Source organism: Myotis lucifugus, unplaced genomic scaffold (genome assembly GCF_000147115.1).
Source record: "Myotis lucifugus unplaced genomic scaffold, Myoluc2.0 scaffold_2, whole genome shotgun sequence".
In the NCBI taxonomy this organism is placed as follows: Eukaryota; Metazoa; Chordata; class Mammalia; order Chiroptera; family Vespertilionidae; genus Myotis; species Myotis lucifugus.
Genome location: NW_005871050.1, coordinates 152,332 through 170,863, shown reverse-complemented (window position 1 = coordinate 170,863; position 18,532 = coordinate 152,332). Strand labels below are relative to the sequence as shown.

Here is an 18,532-nt window from a genome sequence, read left to right as displayed (position 1 = left end):
AAAAGTGATGTGTATATAAATGATTATGGCTATACACAGAATCATATAGTACTAAACTAAAATCACATATAAAAATCCATTCTCTTCATCTTAAAAAAGCCAGGATCTGTGTTCTCTATCTCTATTAATGTTGCCTCCCTCTCTATGCACCCCCACACAAGGTGAAACAGAGAATCCTATCTCTTGATCCTACCACTTCTCATTTTCATTGTTACTACCCCCAATCAGGTCTTTCTTACCTGAACCAAAATGAAACAACCTCTTGGCCAATTCCCCCACCTCCGGTCTCTTCTAGCTCCAATTTATCCTTCACACTGCAGTCAACTAGATTTTGATAAAGCACTGACCAAAATCCTTTTGTGGTTCCCACTGAGTACAGAATTAAAGTTCAACACCTTAGTGTATCATTTAAGCAGAACCTTTTCTACCAATCCAGTCTAATTTCCTTAACATCGCTCTACCCCCTTTCTCTGCAGCCATGCTATTTAAACACATGAAGTTCCCTGACTCCAACATATATGACTGAATCTTTTTCATGCTGTTCTATTAGCCTGAAATGTCCACTACTCCTTCTCTTCCTATAAAAGTCCTACATACTATATATCAGTGATGGCGAACCTTTTGAGCTTGGCTTGCCAGCATTTTGAAAAACCCTAACTTAACTCTGGTGCCGTGTCACATATAGAAATTTTTTGATATTTGCAACCATAGTAAAACAAAGACATATTTTGATATTTATTTTATATATTTAAATGCCATTTAACAAAGAAAAATCAACCAAAAAATGCGTTCACGTGTCACCTCTGACACGCGTGTCATAGGTTCGCCATCACTGCTATATAGGGTTGAGCTTAAATTGTATCTTCTCTACCCTTTGGGACAGCATGGATGGACCTGGAAAATATTATGCTAAGTGAAATAAGCCAATCTGGGAAAGACAAATATAACATAATCTCACTTATTTGTGGAATCTAATGAGCAGAATGAATTGACCAACAAAATAAGATACAAAGCACAGAGGCATGGAAAAGACTAACATACCTCAATGTGGGTTGGGGGGATGAGACGAGATAAACCAAAGAACTTATATACTTACTAGAGGCCCAGTACACAAATTCATGCACAGGTGGGGTCCCTTGGGATGGCCTGCGGGGATCAGGCTGAAACCAGCAGTCCAACACCACAGTGACTCCTGCCTGCTGCTCCCACTCATCCCAGCCCTGGCTGGGCCTGCCATGGGCTAGTGCCCAATCAGCCCTGATCAGGAGAGGCTTGCACTGCAGCAGGGATGCTCACCAGCCATGAGCCCTGCATCTGGAGCCCTTCCTGAGGGGGGGGGGGGACTTGATCAGCTCTCTGGTGGGCAGTGGGACGCCTTTGATGGGCCAAGATCCGGATCCATCCACTGACGTTTGTGCCCAGTTGTTGGAGCCACCTGGCAGCCACTTTTATATTATTTCTTCCTTGTGGAGCATCTAGGGACTTCCAGGAGGCCTGTGGCGCTGTCAGGATTGTGCTGGTGGTGCTAGTCCATTGGTGCCTGGCCCGTTCTCTGGAGATTGGACCTGCAGGACTACTGAGGGGAGTGAGTGGCTGCCGCTGGACTGGTGGGTCTCCAGACGGGTCAATCAGCCAAGCAGCGCTCCCGCTGTGGGAGTCCACTGACCACCAAGGGGCAGCTCCTGCATTGAGCGTCTGCCCCCTGGTGGTCAGTGCATGTCACAGCAATCAGTCATTCCACTGTTTGGTTGATTTGCATATTAGCCTTTTATTATATAGGACTAGAGACCCAGTGCATGAAATTCATGCACTCGGGGGGAGCAGGTCCCTCAGCCCAGCCTGCACCCTCTCGCAGTCCAGGAGCCCTCAGGGGATGTCTGACTGATGTGGAGGCGGGAGATGCTCCCACCACTGTCGCTGCGCTTGCCAGCCATCAGCCCAGCTTCTGGCTGAGAGGCACTCCCCCTGTGGGAGAGCACTGACCACCAGGGGGCAGCTCCTGTGTTGTGGGTCTGCCCCCTGGTGATCAGTGCTTATCATAGTGACCAGTCGTTCTGTAGTCCAGTCACTTTGCATATTAGCCTTTTATTATATAGGATAGGCATAGTCCATGGACACAGGCAATAGGGTAGTAAAGACATGGAGGAGTAAGTAGAGGCTGGGAAGATGAGAAAAGGGGGGAGGAAAGGGGAGATACTTATAATACTATCCTATCTAATAATAGACAAACATGGTAATTAACCGTAACTTCGCTACCCTTCCCATTGGCTAATCAGGGTGATATGCAAATTAACTGCCAACCAAGATGGCAGCCAGCAGCCAGGCAGCTGAAGCAAACAGGAGGCTTGCTTGCTCCAGTGATGGAGGAAGCCAACGTTCCCCACCTGCCGCTGCCGGCCTCTGAGCTGCACTCTAAGAAACAATGTTGCAATTATAGAAGCTGAACAAGCTCCAGATACCTGCTTTCAGCCAGCTTCGGCCTCAGAGCTTAGAGCGGCAGTGATGGCAACAATGTTTCAATTATAGAAGCTAAACAAACCCAGATACCTGCTTTCAGCCAGCCGCAGCCTCAGAGCTTGAGCCGGGCCTCAGAGCTGGAGCCGGCTCTCAGCTCCAGTGACAGCTATAGAAGGTAAATAAATCCCAGAATTAAAAATAAAAAAAAAAAACACAGAAAAAAAGGAGAGGCTGGGAGCTTCAGTTGCCCGCCAGCCTGAAAACGGCCCTTAGCCCCTCACTCAGGCTGGCCAGGCACCCCATTGGGGACCCCCACCCTGAAGGGAGTGTGACCAGCTGCAAACAGCCATCATCCCCTCATCCAGGCTGGCCAGGCACCCAAGTGGGACCCCCACCCTGATCCGGATCACCCTTCAGGGCAAACCAGCTGGCCCCCACCCGTGCACCAGGCCTCTATCCTATATAGTAAAAGGGTAATATGCAAACTGACCCTAACAGCAGAAAGACTGGGAATGACTGGTCACTATGACACACACTGACCACCAGGGGGCAGGCGCTCAATGCAGGAGCTGCCCTCTGGTGGTCAGTGTGCTCTCACTGCGGGGAGCTCTGCTCAGCCACAAGCCAGGCTGATGGCTGCCAGTACAGCGGTGGTGGTGGGAGCCTCTCCCGCCTCCTCAGCAGCGCTAAGGATGTCCGACTGCAGTTTAGGCCTGCTCCCCGCTGGCAAGTGGACATCCCCCGAGGGCTGCCGGGCTGCCAGAGGGATGTCTGATTGCCATCTTAGGCCCAATCCACCGGGGAGCAGGCCTAAGCCAGCAGGTGGTCATCTCCTGAGGGGTCCCAGACTGTGAGAGGGCACAGGCCGGGCTGAGGGACCCCCCTCCCCCCCAAGTGCACAAATTTTTGTGCACCGGGCCTCTAGTCAATAATAAAACGTATATTTAAAAATGATCTCTTCTCTAGGAAGCCCCTTCTTCAGCTTTCTCACAGACCCTGGCTCTATGATTGAATAGCTCCCATTTCATTCTGTCTCCAGACAGAGTCCCTTATTGACCTTCTCTCTCCAACCCTGTGTGCTACTTATTGAAGCACACTTCCTGACACATAGAATACCTTAAAATTTTTATGGAATAAAAAATCTTGGGCTTTGGCAAAACTTTTCAAAACTTATTTTAAAAGTTCCTGATGTTTTCACATTTAAATAAAATTAAATTTCAGTAAATTTTTAAAATAATGTCTACTTAGTATTATACATTTGTTTTTGCTTATTAGGGATTTCCAAGATCCACATATAAAAGCATACTAATACTATCTAAGGGTAATATATGTATGGTAATTTAAACTTCTGTTAATTTTTGTTGATATTTCCATAGAGAATGACATATTTTAAAAATAAATGAGCTCTTAATTACTTTTTTAACAGGACATTTTTTTCTCTGTGAAGATTTCTTTAACACACAAAGTACTCACTTTTTTCTGTTAAAAAGAGAAATCTTTATTCTCTTGTCATTTCCTGGTAACCTGGACTGGAAAAATTAGATTAGAAGTCATAACTACTTCTTTGCTAGAAGTATGTGCAGTCTAACAGATTGGGTGACCTTAAACAGATTATATTTAATTAAATTTTGTTTGTTTTTAATTTTTCCATTACAGTTGACATTCAATATTATATTAGGTTCAGGTGTACAGCATAGTGGTTAGACATTTATATAACTAATGAAGTGATCCCCCCAATAAGTCTAGAAACCACCTGGCACTGTACAATATTATTGACTATATTCCCTATGCTGTACTAGTAATTTACAACCCCATGACTATTTTGTAACTATGATTTGTACTTCTTAATCTCTTCACTTTTTCACCATTACCTCCAACCCACCACTCATCTGGCAACCCTCAGTTTGTTCTCTATATCTATTTGTCTCTTTCTGTTTTGTGTGTTCATTTATTTTGTTCTTTAGGTTTTACATGTAAATGAAATACATGGTATTTATCTTTATCTGATTTATTTAACTTGGCATAATACTCTCTACTTCCTCCATGTTGTCACAAATAGTAAGATTTCATTCATTTTATGACTGAGTAATATTCTATAGTATACATGTACCATCTTTTTATTTAAAAAGATGGATTACTTCCATAGCACTTGGATTACTTCCATAGCTTAACTATTATAAATAATGTTGTAATAAACATAGGGGTGCAAATATATTTTCAAATTACTGTTTTGGATTTCTTTCCATATATACCCAGAAATAGAAATGCAGGGTCATATAATAGTTCTATTTTCATTTTTTGAGGAACCTCCGTACTGTTTTCCATAGTGGTTGCACCAATCTGAAATCCCATCAACAGTGCTCAAGGACAAATGTGAGGAGATAGTCCATTGTGGTTTTAATTTGCATTTCTCTGATTATTAATGACATTGAGCATCTTTTCATTTGTCTATTGGCCATCTGTATGTCCTCTTTGGAGAAATGTCTATTCAGGTCCTTTGCCCATTTTTTAATCTGATTGTTTGGGAGTTTTTGGTGTTGAGTTCTATGAGTTCTTTACAAATTTTGGATACTAATCCCTTATCAGATATATCATTGGTGAATATGTTCTCCCATTAGGTGGGTTTTCTTTTTATTTTGTTGATGGTTTCCTTTGCTGTGCAAAAAAAAAAAAATTAGTTTGCTGTAGTCTCATTTATTTTTTGTTCGTTTGTTTGTTTCCCTTGCCTGAGGAGATATATTAGAAAAAATATGACTAAGAGTAATGTCACTTTACTGCCATGTTTTCTTCTAGGACTTTTATGGTGTCAAGTATTGCATTTAAGGCTTTAATCCATTTTGTGTTTATTCTTATGTATGGTGTAAAAAGGAGATCTAGTTTCACTTGTAGAATCTATCTGTCCAATTTTCCCAACATCATTTATTTAATAGACTATTTTAACCCCATTGTATATTCGTCTCCTTTGTTATATATTAACTGACCGTATAGGCATGGGATTATTTCTGGGCTCTCTATTCTGTTCATTTGTTCTCTGTGTCTATTTTTTATAGACACAGTACCATGCTGTTTTAATTACTATAGCTTCATAGTATAGTTTGATAACAGGTAGCATAATATATCAAGTTTGTTCTTCTTTCACAAGATTTCTGTGGCTATTGGGGTCTCTTGTGGTTCCATATAAAATTTTAGATTATTTGTTATAGTTCTGTGCAAAATGTCATTGGTATTTTGATAGGGATTGCATTGAATCTATAGATTGCTTTGGGTAGTATGGACATTTTAGTGATGTTGATTCTACCAATCCATGAAAATGGTATATTCTTCCATTTGTTTATGTCTTCCTATATCTCCTTTTTCATCGTCCTGTAGTTTTCCGAGTATAGGTCTTTTACCTCCTTAGTTAAGTTTATTCCTACGTATCTTATTTTTTTTGTTGCAATGGTAAATGGGATTATTTATTTAGTTTTTCCTTTTGAGAGTTATTGGTGTATATAAAAAGCCATCAATTTTGTAGTGTTGATTTTGTATCCTGCTATATTGCCAAATTCATTTATTAAATCTAGTGGGTTTTTTTGGTGGAGTCTTTAGAGTGTTCTATGTACAATAATCATGTCATCTGAGAATAATGAGAGTTTTACTTCCTCCTTCCCAATTTGGGTGCCTTTATTTCTTCTTCTTGTCTGATTGCTGTGGCTAGGACTTCCAGTACTATATAGAATAAGAGTGGTGAAAGTGGACATCCCTGTCTTGTTCCTGTTCTTAGAGGAAATGGTTTTTGCCCATTGAGTATGATGTTCTCTGTAGGTTTGTCATATATGGCCTTTATCATGTTGAGATATTCTCCCTCTATTCCCACTTTGCTGAGAGTTTTTATCAAAAATGGGTGTGGGATTTGTGGAATGCTTTTTCTGCATCTATTGATATGATCATGTGATTTTTGCCTATTAATTTGTTTATGTGATATATCACATTTATTGATTTGCAAATATTGTACCAGCCTTGCATCCATGGAATAAATCCTGCTTGGTCATGGTGTATAATCTTTCTAATGTAATGCTGGATCTGATTTGCTAGAATTTTGTTGAGGATTTTCGCAGCTATGTTCATCATGGATATTGGCCTATAATTCTCTTTCTTTGTAGTGTCTTTATCTGGTTTTGGAATTAGGATACTGCTGATCTCATAAAAAGAGTTTGAAAGTGTTCCTCTTGGATTTTTAAAAATAGTTTGAGGAGTATAGATGTTAGTTCTTCTTTGAATGTTTGGTAAAACCCCCTTTGAAGCTGTCCAGACCTGGGATTTTGTTTGCTGGGAGTTTTTTGTTGTTGTTTTTTAATATATTTTATTGATTTTTTACAGAGAGGAAGGGAGAGGAATAGAGAGCTAGAAACATCGATGAGAAACATCGATCAGCCACCTCCTGCACACTCCCCACTGAGGATGTGCCCGCAACCAAGGTACATGCCCTTGACCGGAATCGAACCTGGGACCCTAGAGTCCGCAAGCCACCACTCTATCCACTGAGCTAAACCGGTCAGGGCTGCTGGGAGTTTTTTTTTATTTTGTTTTTGTTTTTATTAGTACTGCTTCTATTTTATTAGTCATTATTGGCCTCTTCAGGTTTTCTGATCCTTCCTGATTCAGTTTTGGGAGATTGCATTTTTCTAGGAATTTGGCCATTGCATCCACATTGTCCAGCTCATTGGCATATAGTTGTTCATAGTATTTTCTTATAATCCTTTGTATTTCTTCGGTGTCCATGCTTACTCCTCCCATTTCGTTTCTGATTTTATTTATTTTGGTCTTATCTCTTTTTCTTGATGAGTGTGGCTAATGGGTCATCAATTTTGTTTATCCTTGCAAAGAACCAGCTCTTGGTTTCATTGATATTTTTTGTCTCTATGTTGTTTATTTCTGCTCTAACCTTTATTATTTCCTTCCTTCTACTTACTCTGGGATTTTCTTGTTGTTCTCTTTCTAGTTCTTTCAGTTGTAGGGTTAAAGAGTTTATTGCTGATTTTTCTTGTTTTTTGAGGTATGCCTGTAGTGCTATAAATGTCCTTCACAGCTTTTGCTGTGTCCCAGAGATTTGGGGTTGTTATGGTTTCATTTTCATTTGTTTCCAGGTAGTTTTTTATTTTTTCTTGATCTCATTGGTAACCCATTCATTGTTTAATAACATGCTATTTAGCCTCCATGTGTTTGAATGTTTTTGAGTGGTTTTACTGTAGTTGATTTCTAATTTCACTCCACTGTGATCTAAGAAGATGCTTGATATGATTTCAATCTTCTTCAACGTGTAGAGACTTGTTCTGTGTCCTAACATGTGGTCTCTCTTTGTGAATGATCTTTCTGCACTTGAGAAGAATGTATATTCTTCTGCTTTAGGGTGAGATGTTCTATAAATGTCAATGAAATCCATTTGATCCAGTGTCTCCTTCAGAGTCACTGTTTCATTGTTAAGTTTTTGTCAGGAAGATCTATCCAGTGAAGTGAGCAGGATGTTAAAATCTCCTAGTATGGCTGTATTGTTGTTGATCTCTCCATTAAAGTCCTCTAGAAGTTTTTTAAAATATATTTAGGTGCTCCTAATTGGGTGTATATATGTTTACCAGGGTTATATCCTCTTGTTGGATTGATCCCTTTAGTATTGTGTAGTGAACTTTGTTGTCTCTTGTGATGGCTTTCATTTAGAAGTCTATTTTTTTGGATATGAATATTTCTTTTCCATTTGCATGGAAAATTTTTTCATCCCTTCACTCTCATCATGTGTGTGTCTTTTGTCCTGAGGTGGGTCTCTTGTAGACAGCATATAGTTGGTCATGTTTTTATATCCATTCAGCTACCCTATGCATTTTGATTGGAGTATTTTATCCATTTACATTTAGGGTTATTATTGATAGGTACTTATTTATTGCCATTTTATTTCTGTATGCCTAGGTTTCTCTCTCTGTTTCTTCTTCTCATCACAGCAGCCCCTTTAGCATTTCTTGTAATGCTGGCTTGGTGGTGATATACTCTTTTAGTCTTTTTTTTTTTTTTGTCTGGGAAGCTCTTTATCTGACCATCTATTTTGAATGATAATCTTGGTTTAGATCCTTGCTTTCCATTACCTTGAGTACGTCATGCCATTCCCTTCTGGCCTGATGAAAAATCAGTGTCAGCCTTATGGGAACTCCTTTGTAGTTAACAGTTTGCTTTTCTCTTGCTGCCTTTAAGATTCTCTCTTTATCTTTAATTTTTGTCATTTTAATTATGATGTGCCTGGGCATGGTCCTATTTGGATTCTTCTTGCTTGGGGTTCTCTGTGCCTCCTGAACTTGAGTGACTTTTTCCTTTACCAGATTATGGAAGTTTCCTGCCATTATTTCTTAAAAATGCTCTATCCCTTTTTCCCTTTCTGCCTCTTCTGGCACACCTGTTATTCTAATATTGTTACGTTTCATGTTGTCCCACAGCTCCCTTAAACTGTCCTCTTATTTTTTAATTGTTTTTTCTTTTTGGTTCTCTGATTGATTTTTTTCAAACCTGTCTTCTAATTTCTTCCAACGTGTTCTTTATTTGCGTTATGTCATTCTTTATTTCTGTTTTCATAGTTGCTATATCTTTTCTCATGCTATTGAGCATCCTTACCATCATTAATCTGAACTCTGTTTCAGATAAATTTCTTATTTCTGCTTCATTTATATCTTCTTGTGGTGAATTCTCTACTTCTCTCATTTGGGGATTGTTTCTTTGTCTCCTCATTTTGGTTGTCTGTTTGGGTTTGTGACTATGTATTAGGTAGATCCTCTACGCCCTCAATCTCTAGTGCAGGACAGTGTCAAATGCTTATTTCTGACTAATTAGATCAGGCAAAGACTCAAAGCCTTCAGAGACTGCCTCTGCCTACAGACTGATAGTACAGACAGTTCTCAGGTTACGTTGGACTCAATGTACATTGTTTTGTGGTTATGTCGCCACCTCCTATTTATTTATAAAAAAATAGTTCTGTCATTTCGATGTATGTACATATGTGCTTTATGTTTTTTATTATTTATTTACCACAAGTAAAGGTCAGGAATTGTTATCTTTCTTTTAATTTTTTTTTTTACCGTTTCACTTCATTACTGCTGTGTATGTGCTCCATGTGAGTGATGTAGGTGTTTATGTAGGTGGGTTCCGACTTATGGTGAAAATCGCGTTATGTTGCGCAGTAGGAAGGGATCTCTGAATTTACCCAAGGACCTACTGTATTCCAACTTGAATTGCCCCTAGGCAATTGTCCTCAGGTGAGGCCAGAGTTTTTTCAACTGGGTGGGGCAGTTGCTTCTGCCTGGAGGCTAATTGTTATTTTTAGTCTCTTAAGTGGCCTCAGAGTAAGGTGTTTTTCAACAGGGTGGGTCAAACTATCTTTCCTCCAGGAAGGGCAAATGTCTGTATTGGGAAGACATCCTCCGCTGCATGAGGGAATGACTCAGCACAGGAAAACCGGGGGGGGAGGGGGGGGGGGGGGGGGGTTATATGCTTTCTGAGCTCTAACCCCTGTGTCCCCAGTCTGGCTTTTGCTCACACAGCTCCAGTCCACTCTGCCCTCCCTCTGCTGGAGCACAAGGTGGCTCCACAGGGAATTCTGCGCTTTGGCCCTTTAAGAGGGTGCCTGAATTTCAAGCCATCTCTCCCTGGCAGACAGCAATGCTGCTGCTTTTCACAGCCAGATATTATGTGGGTACCCTTCTCAGTTCTGGTGCTCTCTGTTGGGTGGCCCAGTTTGGGGATTAGACCCCAGAGCTCTCAGTGGCAACCCCCCACAGCTGAGATATCTCTCCGGAACTTCAGTTGCTGTCTGTGGGCGCCCAGCCAGCCCTTTCATGCCTCTGCCCCTCCTACCAGTCTCTATTCGGTCTCCACTTTTGGTCCTCGGGTATCAGGGTTCTCTCCAATGAGTCTTCCATTGATTATTCAGGAAGTTTTTCTGTATTTTAGTTGTAATTCCAGTTTGTTCCTGGGAACGTGTCCATGCAGCATCCACTTACTCTCCAAAGTACTCATTTTTAAAATGAGTTCTGAGCGTAGTTGCTACCACAAGAGTGATTTTTTTTGTAGGTTGAATCTAGGTTTTCATTAATTAAAAAGTTTATTTAGTTGTCCTTTTGGTAATGGTTTGCCATTTTCCATCTACCCTCCCTCCCACTTAGAAGGGATTTTTGGTGGAGGTGGATAAAAACATAATAAGCCTTATTAAAGGCAGCTTGGAGATAGTTGTAGGAAATCATTGAACAGAAAGGCAGGATACACAAGTTCTAGTTCACTGATTCTGGCATTAACAAGTACAACCTTGGCATATTCATGTCACTCTGGGTCTCAGTTTCCCTTTATGTAAAATGAGGGTGCATGCTGTACTAGATGATTTCTGAAGACTCTTTCTGCTCAAACAGCCTAGGTTAGGAAAAATGCATTTGAGTTTGAAGTAGCACCTGGTATGTGCAGCCGCCTCTAGAACTTGACAATTTGCCTCCCAAACACCTACAATAGCTACTTTATCGAGATATAATTCAACCATAAAATTCATCCACATACAAGTCAATGGTTTTTAGTATATTCAAAGAATTGTGCAACCCTCATCACAATTGATTTTAGAACATTTTAATCATCCTCCAAAGAAACCCTGTACCCAGTTGCAGTTATTCCCCATTACTTCTCCAACTCCTCCAGCCCTAGGCAAACACTAATCTACTTTCTGTTTCTATGGATTTGCCTATTCTGGGCATTACCATAAATGGAATTATAGAATATGTGCTCCTTTGTGACTGCATAATGTTTTCAAGTTTCATCTGTGTTGTAGTATGTATCAGTACTTCATTTCTTTAAAAAAATAAATTTACTTCTTAGAACAGTTATATATTTACCAAAAATTGGGAAGATACTTACAGAGCGTTCCCATATATTGTTATACCCAGTTTACCTAATTATTAACATCTTTCATTAATATGGTACAACTATTACATTAATGAACTAATATTAATATATTATTTCTAAACTCCATATTTTATTCAAATTTTCTTAAAATCCTTTTACTGCTCCAATACTACATTACATTTACATTACATTTAGTAGTCATGTCTCCTTAGGCTACTCTTGACTATGACAGTTTCTCAGGCTTTCCTGTTTTTGTATGACCTTGATAATTTTGAGGGTTGCTGGTCAAATATTTTGTAAAATGTCCCTCAATTGGAATTTGTCTGATGTTTCTCTCTTGACTAGACAGACTGACTATGGGTTTGGGGAAGGAAGACCACAAAGAAAAAATGTCATTTTTATTGCAGAATATCAAGGGTACATACTATCAACATGACTTATCTCTGTTGATGTTGACCTCACTGACATAGTGTTTGTCAAGTTTCTCCTCTGCAAACTTACTCGTTTCCCTCTTTCCTTGCTATTCTCTTTATAAGGTAGTCACTATGAGTAGCCCATACTATGAGAAGCCAGAGTATTTATATAATTTATATTTCTTCTACACAGAAGATTTGTCTATTCTCCCCTCATTTATGTATTTACTTAATTGTTTATTTCAGTGTGAATGCATAGATATTTATTGTATACTTTGGGTTATAATCCCATACTAATTTATTCATTTTGTTACTCAAATTGTTCCCAATTTGATCATTGGAGCTCTTTTAGTTGGCACCTGTGTCCCTTTGGCACAGCCCCATAATTGCAGGTGTTCCTTCCTTTCATTTTTCCTTGCCTTTTTTCTTACCTTTTCTTATTTCTGGCACTACAGGATGTTCCAGACTCATTCTGTATATTTCTGGCCCCTGTCCTAGAATAACCCTTTTCACAAAGAGCCCTGTTTCCTTTTATTGAAGAATGATATTAGAAACTAAGATCTGGATGCTGTGTGTGTGCATTGCTTTGGGGATTAGATTGCTTCATATATACTAACCTGTATATAAACAAGTACTCAATTTCTTTTCACTGAAGAATAATATTCCATTGTATGGATATATCACATTTTATTTATTCTTAATAAGTTAATACACAATTATGTTGTTTTGACTTTTTTGCTATTATGAATAATGCTGCTATGAACATTAGTGTACAAATATTTGTGTGGACATTTGTTTTTATTTTTCTTGGTTATTCTTACTACTAGAATTTCTGGGTCATATGGTCAATGTTTAACCTTTTGAGGAACTGCCAGACTATATTCTAAAGTGGCTTTACTATTTTACATTCCCACTAGCACTGTATAAATATTACATTTTTTCCATATCCTCATCAATGCTTGTTATTGCATACTTAAAATTATTATTATAGTCATCCTAGTTGAAGTAAAGTAGTTTTGATTTGCATTTCTCTGATGACTAATGATGTTGAGCATTTTTTCATGTGCTTGTTGACCATTTGTATATTCTCCTTGGAAAAATTCTGACTCAAGTCCTTTGCTCATTTTTAATAGGATACATTGTTATTATTATTATTATTATTACGTTGTAAGCCTTTACATATGAGCCTCTTATAAGATATATGATTTGTGTATATTTTTCCTATTCCATGAGTTGTCTCTTCACTTCCTTCATGATGTATGTCCTTTGAAGCAAAAAAGTCTAATTTTGACAAAGTCCTATTTGTCTATTTTTAAATGTTGTGTTTTTGCTTGTGATGTCATATGGTTTGTTCCTTTTTAATTGTGATGTTTTATTTTGCTTGCTTTCTAACAAGAGAAACATTGCTTGTGATGATGGGAATTACAAAATCTGACCAGAGAGCATTAGCTCCTCCCTGAAGAATCATCAGATGTTGCTAAGAAAGGGGACCATCACAACTAATACATACTACATAATGGTTTTGTGCCTGAAACTATGCTCAGCTCTGAAAATATTGTGGTTGCATATTTTTGAGAACCTAATATGGAATAAGTATTGCTGAAATAATCAGACACAGACTTTGTCCTTATGGAACTCACAGTACTAGATGAGAGGCCAACAATAGGCAGAACCACATAAGTAAACTGACCACTGAGATCAGTGTTGTGAAAGGGTACCCAGTGCTGTGAGAGCTTATTATAAGGAGATTTGTCCTATTCTGACGGTGGGCATCATGGAAGACTTCCCCCAAGTGACGCTTGAACTGAGATCTTCAGGAAGACACTGAAGTATTTGTTGGGAAGAGCTTGGGAAAGAACAATCCAAGAAAAGGGAACAACAAATTCAAAAACCTTGAGGCAAGAAAGAAACAATGTATTTTTTATAATAAATTTTATTAATTGTCAGGAAATCTGTGTTTGATGCGTGGATCTGGGGAAATTCCGCTGATGTAAACTAAGACATGTACTGTGCAAAATAATCTTTATTTGAGACAATTACTGAACTTTAAATTGTATTTAGATATGAAACCTTAGGAACCATAACATATATAGCAAACACTTACCAAATAAATTCTTGCTGGTGTTGAGATAAGGAAGAGTAAAAGTGCAAGGAGTTGAGCCCAGAGAGATGGGAGGAGCTGGATCAAGCACAGCTTTGGAGCAGTTGGGAGATTTTCCCAAGAGCAATCAAAAGTAGCCGCTACAAGGTTAATAAGAAGGGAAGTAACAATGATAGGTTTTATGTTTGCAAAGTAGAGGGAACGCTATAGGAAGAATAGTTGGTGGGGAGCAGGTAGGAAGCCATGGTAGTGGTCCAGCAGAAAAGGCTGAGGATGGTGATGATGGTGATGATGGTGATGATGGGGAGAAGAGACATAGCATATTATGTTTCATTCAGCTGGTGGTGGGTGCTCACCTAGCCCCTCCTCCTCCTGTCCTGGGACCAGACCCTTGGGCTTGTTCTCCCCTCCTCATCCCAAAAGGGCAATGAGGGTTACTCAAGCCCCTGGGTTTACTAGTATGTGCCTTCTGGGTCCTCAGTGGCCACTGCTTCCCGCTGTTGATCTTGGCTCCTAAAGACGTCTTTTTCTTCAGTGAGTGGGTCTGAAGAATGATGGAGCCCTCACTAATCTGCCCCTGCTCCTGCTTGCTGAAGAGGGCACTTGGCCGAAGAGACTGGTGTTACTCTACTGTGCTTGTCCTACTTGCGTTCACTGTCCAGGCTGAGGAAAGCTGAAGGATTACTGCTCCCGTGGCTCCCTGCTCCCCCCTTGCCCCAAAACAAATGAAGGGAAAGCTGGAACTTTTCTTTCACAAGGAGACACATTTTTCTGTCTTTGTGATAGGGAGGGAATATATTTTTTAAACGCCTTTTCTGGTGATAACAGAAATATAATCTTATCAGAGAAAATTGAAAAGTACAAGAATATATAAGGAAGACTAACCAGTATTCATAATACTACCCTGAATTTTTGCATAGTTTTTAGTCATACCTACTTATTTTTAAATAGGTCATACATACTGAATATACTTTTGTGTATCTCACTCTTTTCACTTTGTGGTTTAAGCATTTCCCTATGTCATTAAAATCTCTCCACACACAATTTTTAATCTGCAAAGTAGTCTTTTTTGAAAACAATATTTTGCATAATGTTTTCCTATTTGGGTTGTGTGTAACTTTTACCATTATAGAGAGGTCTGTGATGAGTCTTTGTTTATAAATCTCTTCCTTCATTTTGGGTGGCCTCTCCCCCTCTGAATATCTAGAAGGGGGATTAGTAAGGGGAGTTGTGTAGACCTGACAGGAAAGAAAATCTCTATGTAGGATAATTCCCACCAAACGGTAACTCTGCTCCTGTTAGTGGAAAGATAAAAGATAGGGGCTGGTGTTTTCCACTCTGTAAGACCCTATGCTCCCCACCTCACTTCATTGTTCACCGAGCGGTGGCTACTAGGTGTCTGTGTTAGGAATTATCTCTTTTCTTCAGAGACCTGCGGGATTGTGAGCTTGAGAGGCAACTAAGACTGGATTTCATCCATTTCTCTTCGTCTTGTGGTGCAGCAGAAAGCCCTCCATGCCTGTGCTGCCATAGAACCAGCTAAGTAACCTTGAGCATTGCCATTTTTTTTTCTTAGGGGCCAGTTTCTTCATATGTACAACAAGGGAGAGGAGTGTTTGGGTGTGACCAGATTTTGTTATTGTTGATACTTAAGCAGCAGAACCCTTATTTCAAATTAAAAACCTTACAAGAACCCCAATCTGTAAAACAGATTAAGGAGCAGTTCAGTTGTCCTGGTAGAGGTGTGTAAAGAAGTGTGTGTGTGTGTGTGCACGCACGTGCTCTGGTTTGAAAACTCAGGCCTAGAGGATAGAAGTTTCACCCCAGTTCAGTTCATTTCCCTTCCCGATTGCTAAAGTTTTTTTGAAAAATTGTCTTTCATCTATATTTAAATCCTCCAAATGTGCTGATTGATGAAATCTTTTCTCTTACAGACAATTTGGAAATCAGACAAAGTGGAGCACAAAGCCATGGATGTTTAGAGAGGGAGTGAGCAGTATGTGAGACCGCTGAAAGGGTGACCCTGGCACTTCTAAGAAGGCAACCACACAATGGACTCTTCCAAAGAAGCAGTGTCAGTTTATCCCCGGTTGCCACCGCCCCCTCAGTGGGTCGGAATTGCTTGTTTTCACCCTCCCTTTCCTGGAGTCATTTCAAACCAAACTTGTGTCCACAATTGCTAGAAATTTGAACCCAGAGTAACCTACAAACAGGTACTTTATTGAGACCCAAACACTGTGAAAGATGAATAGGGGAGTGAATATGACAAGAGAGTTTCCTCCAGACCCTGGGACACTGGAATACCGGGAGGAGGTTGAGGCTCAGCATCCTGACAGTCTGTTCAGTTAGCTCCAATCTAGGCAGCACAGACCAGCCTGGAGGGACCGAGGTCTGTGGGAAAAGAGGGAGTAGAGCAGAGGCCTTGCCTGAGCTCAGCAGGGACACAGCAGGCCAGGAAGGAGCTTTGGGGTGGAGGGCAATGGGCTGTAATCTGTAATTCACCGACAGGAGCCCTCCCACCCCTTGCTGCACAGTGTGAGGTGGGGTGCTATAGGTGAGGGGAAGAAGGTGCCAGTGTCCTCTGAGGAGGGATGGCGCTACTTTTCCTGGGAGACCAGACTTCGGACTTCTCTCGTAGAGGCATAGTAAGCTTGGTCTTCAGGATCCTCAGTGATGTGTAAAAAGCTGGAACGACCCCTGAAGTTGTTGAAAGCCCCTACCCCTCCCCCTGAAACCCGCCCCAGCCAGCAGGTGAAAGGCTGGCCCGCACAAAGAAGCCGGTTGAAAATGTGGAATTCGAACCAATTTACGGGAGATTCTGTCGCCCAGATTCCCAGCAGACCTCAAGCAAACAAACCTGTGGCCAGAAATAGATGAGGTTAGAAACAGTGCACCAGGCCAAGCTTATTGGAAAGTCCTAGTTTAGTTATATTGGGATAGCGAAGTAACAGGATTAAAGGGATTAAGGAAATCACCTCAAACAGCTGAGAAGGCAGTAAAAAAACACTGGTTCTATTTGTTTTCTTCCTAGACTCCATACAGATACACTGGGGCCGTGTGGCCAGAGCGAAACGAAAGGGCTTTCAGGGGACACAGCGGCATGGCCAAGGGTCAGGGATTGGGGGAAGTCGGTGGGGGAGGAGTAGAAAGTGGGCTCCAGGTTTGGAATGAGAGGGAGCCTCTTTTAGAAAATAAGTATGTGGACTGGGTTGACAAGTCAAAAAGAAAAAGCCATTCAGAGTTTTAGAGATCCTTTAGGTCGTTTTTTTTTTTTTTTTTGAGAGATCTAACATGCACTTTGAAAAACCAAACCTTATGTTCTTTGAATGCTGGTTCTCCAGCTTCTGCCACCACGGTTGAAATATATTTATTTCCTCATAGGGATTCCTGTAATCTATTTCTAATAAGATAATTGAGATTTCTGAAGGGTTTTCGTTTTCAGCTTGGCTCTAGTGTCTTCCCGCCCCAGTGCACAAAGGTAAAGGTACCCCTTTTTTTGCTGGTTCCATTGGCCTCTCAGAGCTATCAACAAGTGCGTGGCCGCGGGAGGTTCGCTTTAGACAAACTACTTTCTCCTCAGAGTTTCAGTTGAAAATATTGGCAGCCGCTGTGTTTTGGTTTACCAGTAGTTAAAAAATAAACCACTTCAGATCACTCATCGTCCCCCAGGTGCCTCCCACCCCCAGGACAGGACCACGGTTGTAATATCCACCCCGCACCTAAAGTTTCAGGCTCACAAAATTGTCAGGACTCCATTATGTTGGTTATAAAATTTATTGATCTCTCGTTTAAGAATTAAGAGTAAACCCTTGAAAAACATGAAACAAAATAGCCCCTTCCCCACAACACAAACGAAATCTGAAAACATTATCGCGACAAAGTATCAAATATTGATCACGGCAGAAATCACAACGCAACAAACTAAATGCGGACTGGACAAGCTGTGCTGTGGCCAAGGACTGCGATGCGGGAGACACACGCACACCTGGCTATAAATTAACATTGGATTTAGCTGCCGCGCCCCTCCGCGTGGTCAGCCCCCCAAAACCCATGAGAAAAACGGATGCAACGCGACTGGAGGAGGGGAGGTTGCAGGTTTCAGGTCAGCTTCACCCGCGAGTACGAGTACAGTTTCTCCCACTCACTCACTCCAAGACTAACAGCAAACTAAGGAGACAACATTTTCAAATGCAACCGGAAAACCCGGGAACCCCGGAGGATGAGGTGGGGGCTGCTTTTTCTTTGCGAACATCACAGCGATTCCAGCCTACAAAAGGGGAGGAAAGGACAGTCGAGCTCTAGAAAGTCCTAGCTTAGCTGCTCCGGACTTCTTTTGCTTTTGTACAAAACCGGACAGCTATGGCAAAACTTTCTGTCCTCCCCTTCACAGGTACAAGGCAACAGACCCAGGCAAGCAAAGCTAAACAACAAGGCGTCCCAACTCGGGGGGTGCGGGGTGGGGTGGGGGTGCAGGGTCGGCGAGCGCAGGGCGGCGCTCAGATGTGGGTCAGCGGCACGGTTCCGTTGACGGCAGTCCCCGCGCCCTGGTAGTGCTGGTGTACGGTGTGCAGGCGGCCGCCTGGCAGCGGCGAAGCAGCGTCAGCCGCGTCCCCGCCGGGTGGCAGGTACATGCTTATCATGTCGCGCAGGTCTCCGAGGCACG

At 41.1% G+C, this 18,532-nt stretch overlaps 1 protein-coding gene across 1 annotated transcript in view; it reads right to left on the bottom strand.

The window, feature by feature from the left end:
• Positions 1-18,365: 18,365 nt before the first annotated feature.
• Positions 18,366-18,532, bottom strand: part of SOX3 (SRY-box 3) — a 1,542-nt gene continuing 1,375 nt past the window's right edge. The window contains 1 exon segment of the mRNA XM_006082309.2: positions 18,366-18,529. Coding sequence (XP_006082371.1) covers positions 18,366-18,529 — 164 coding nt within the window.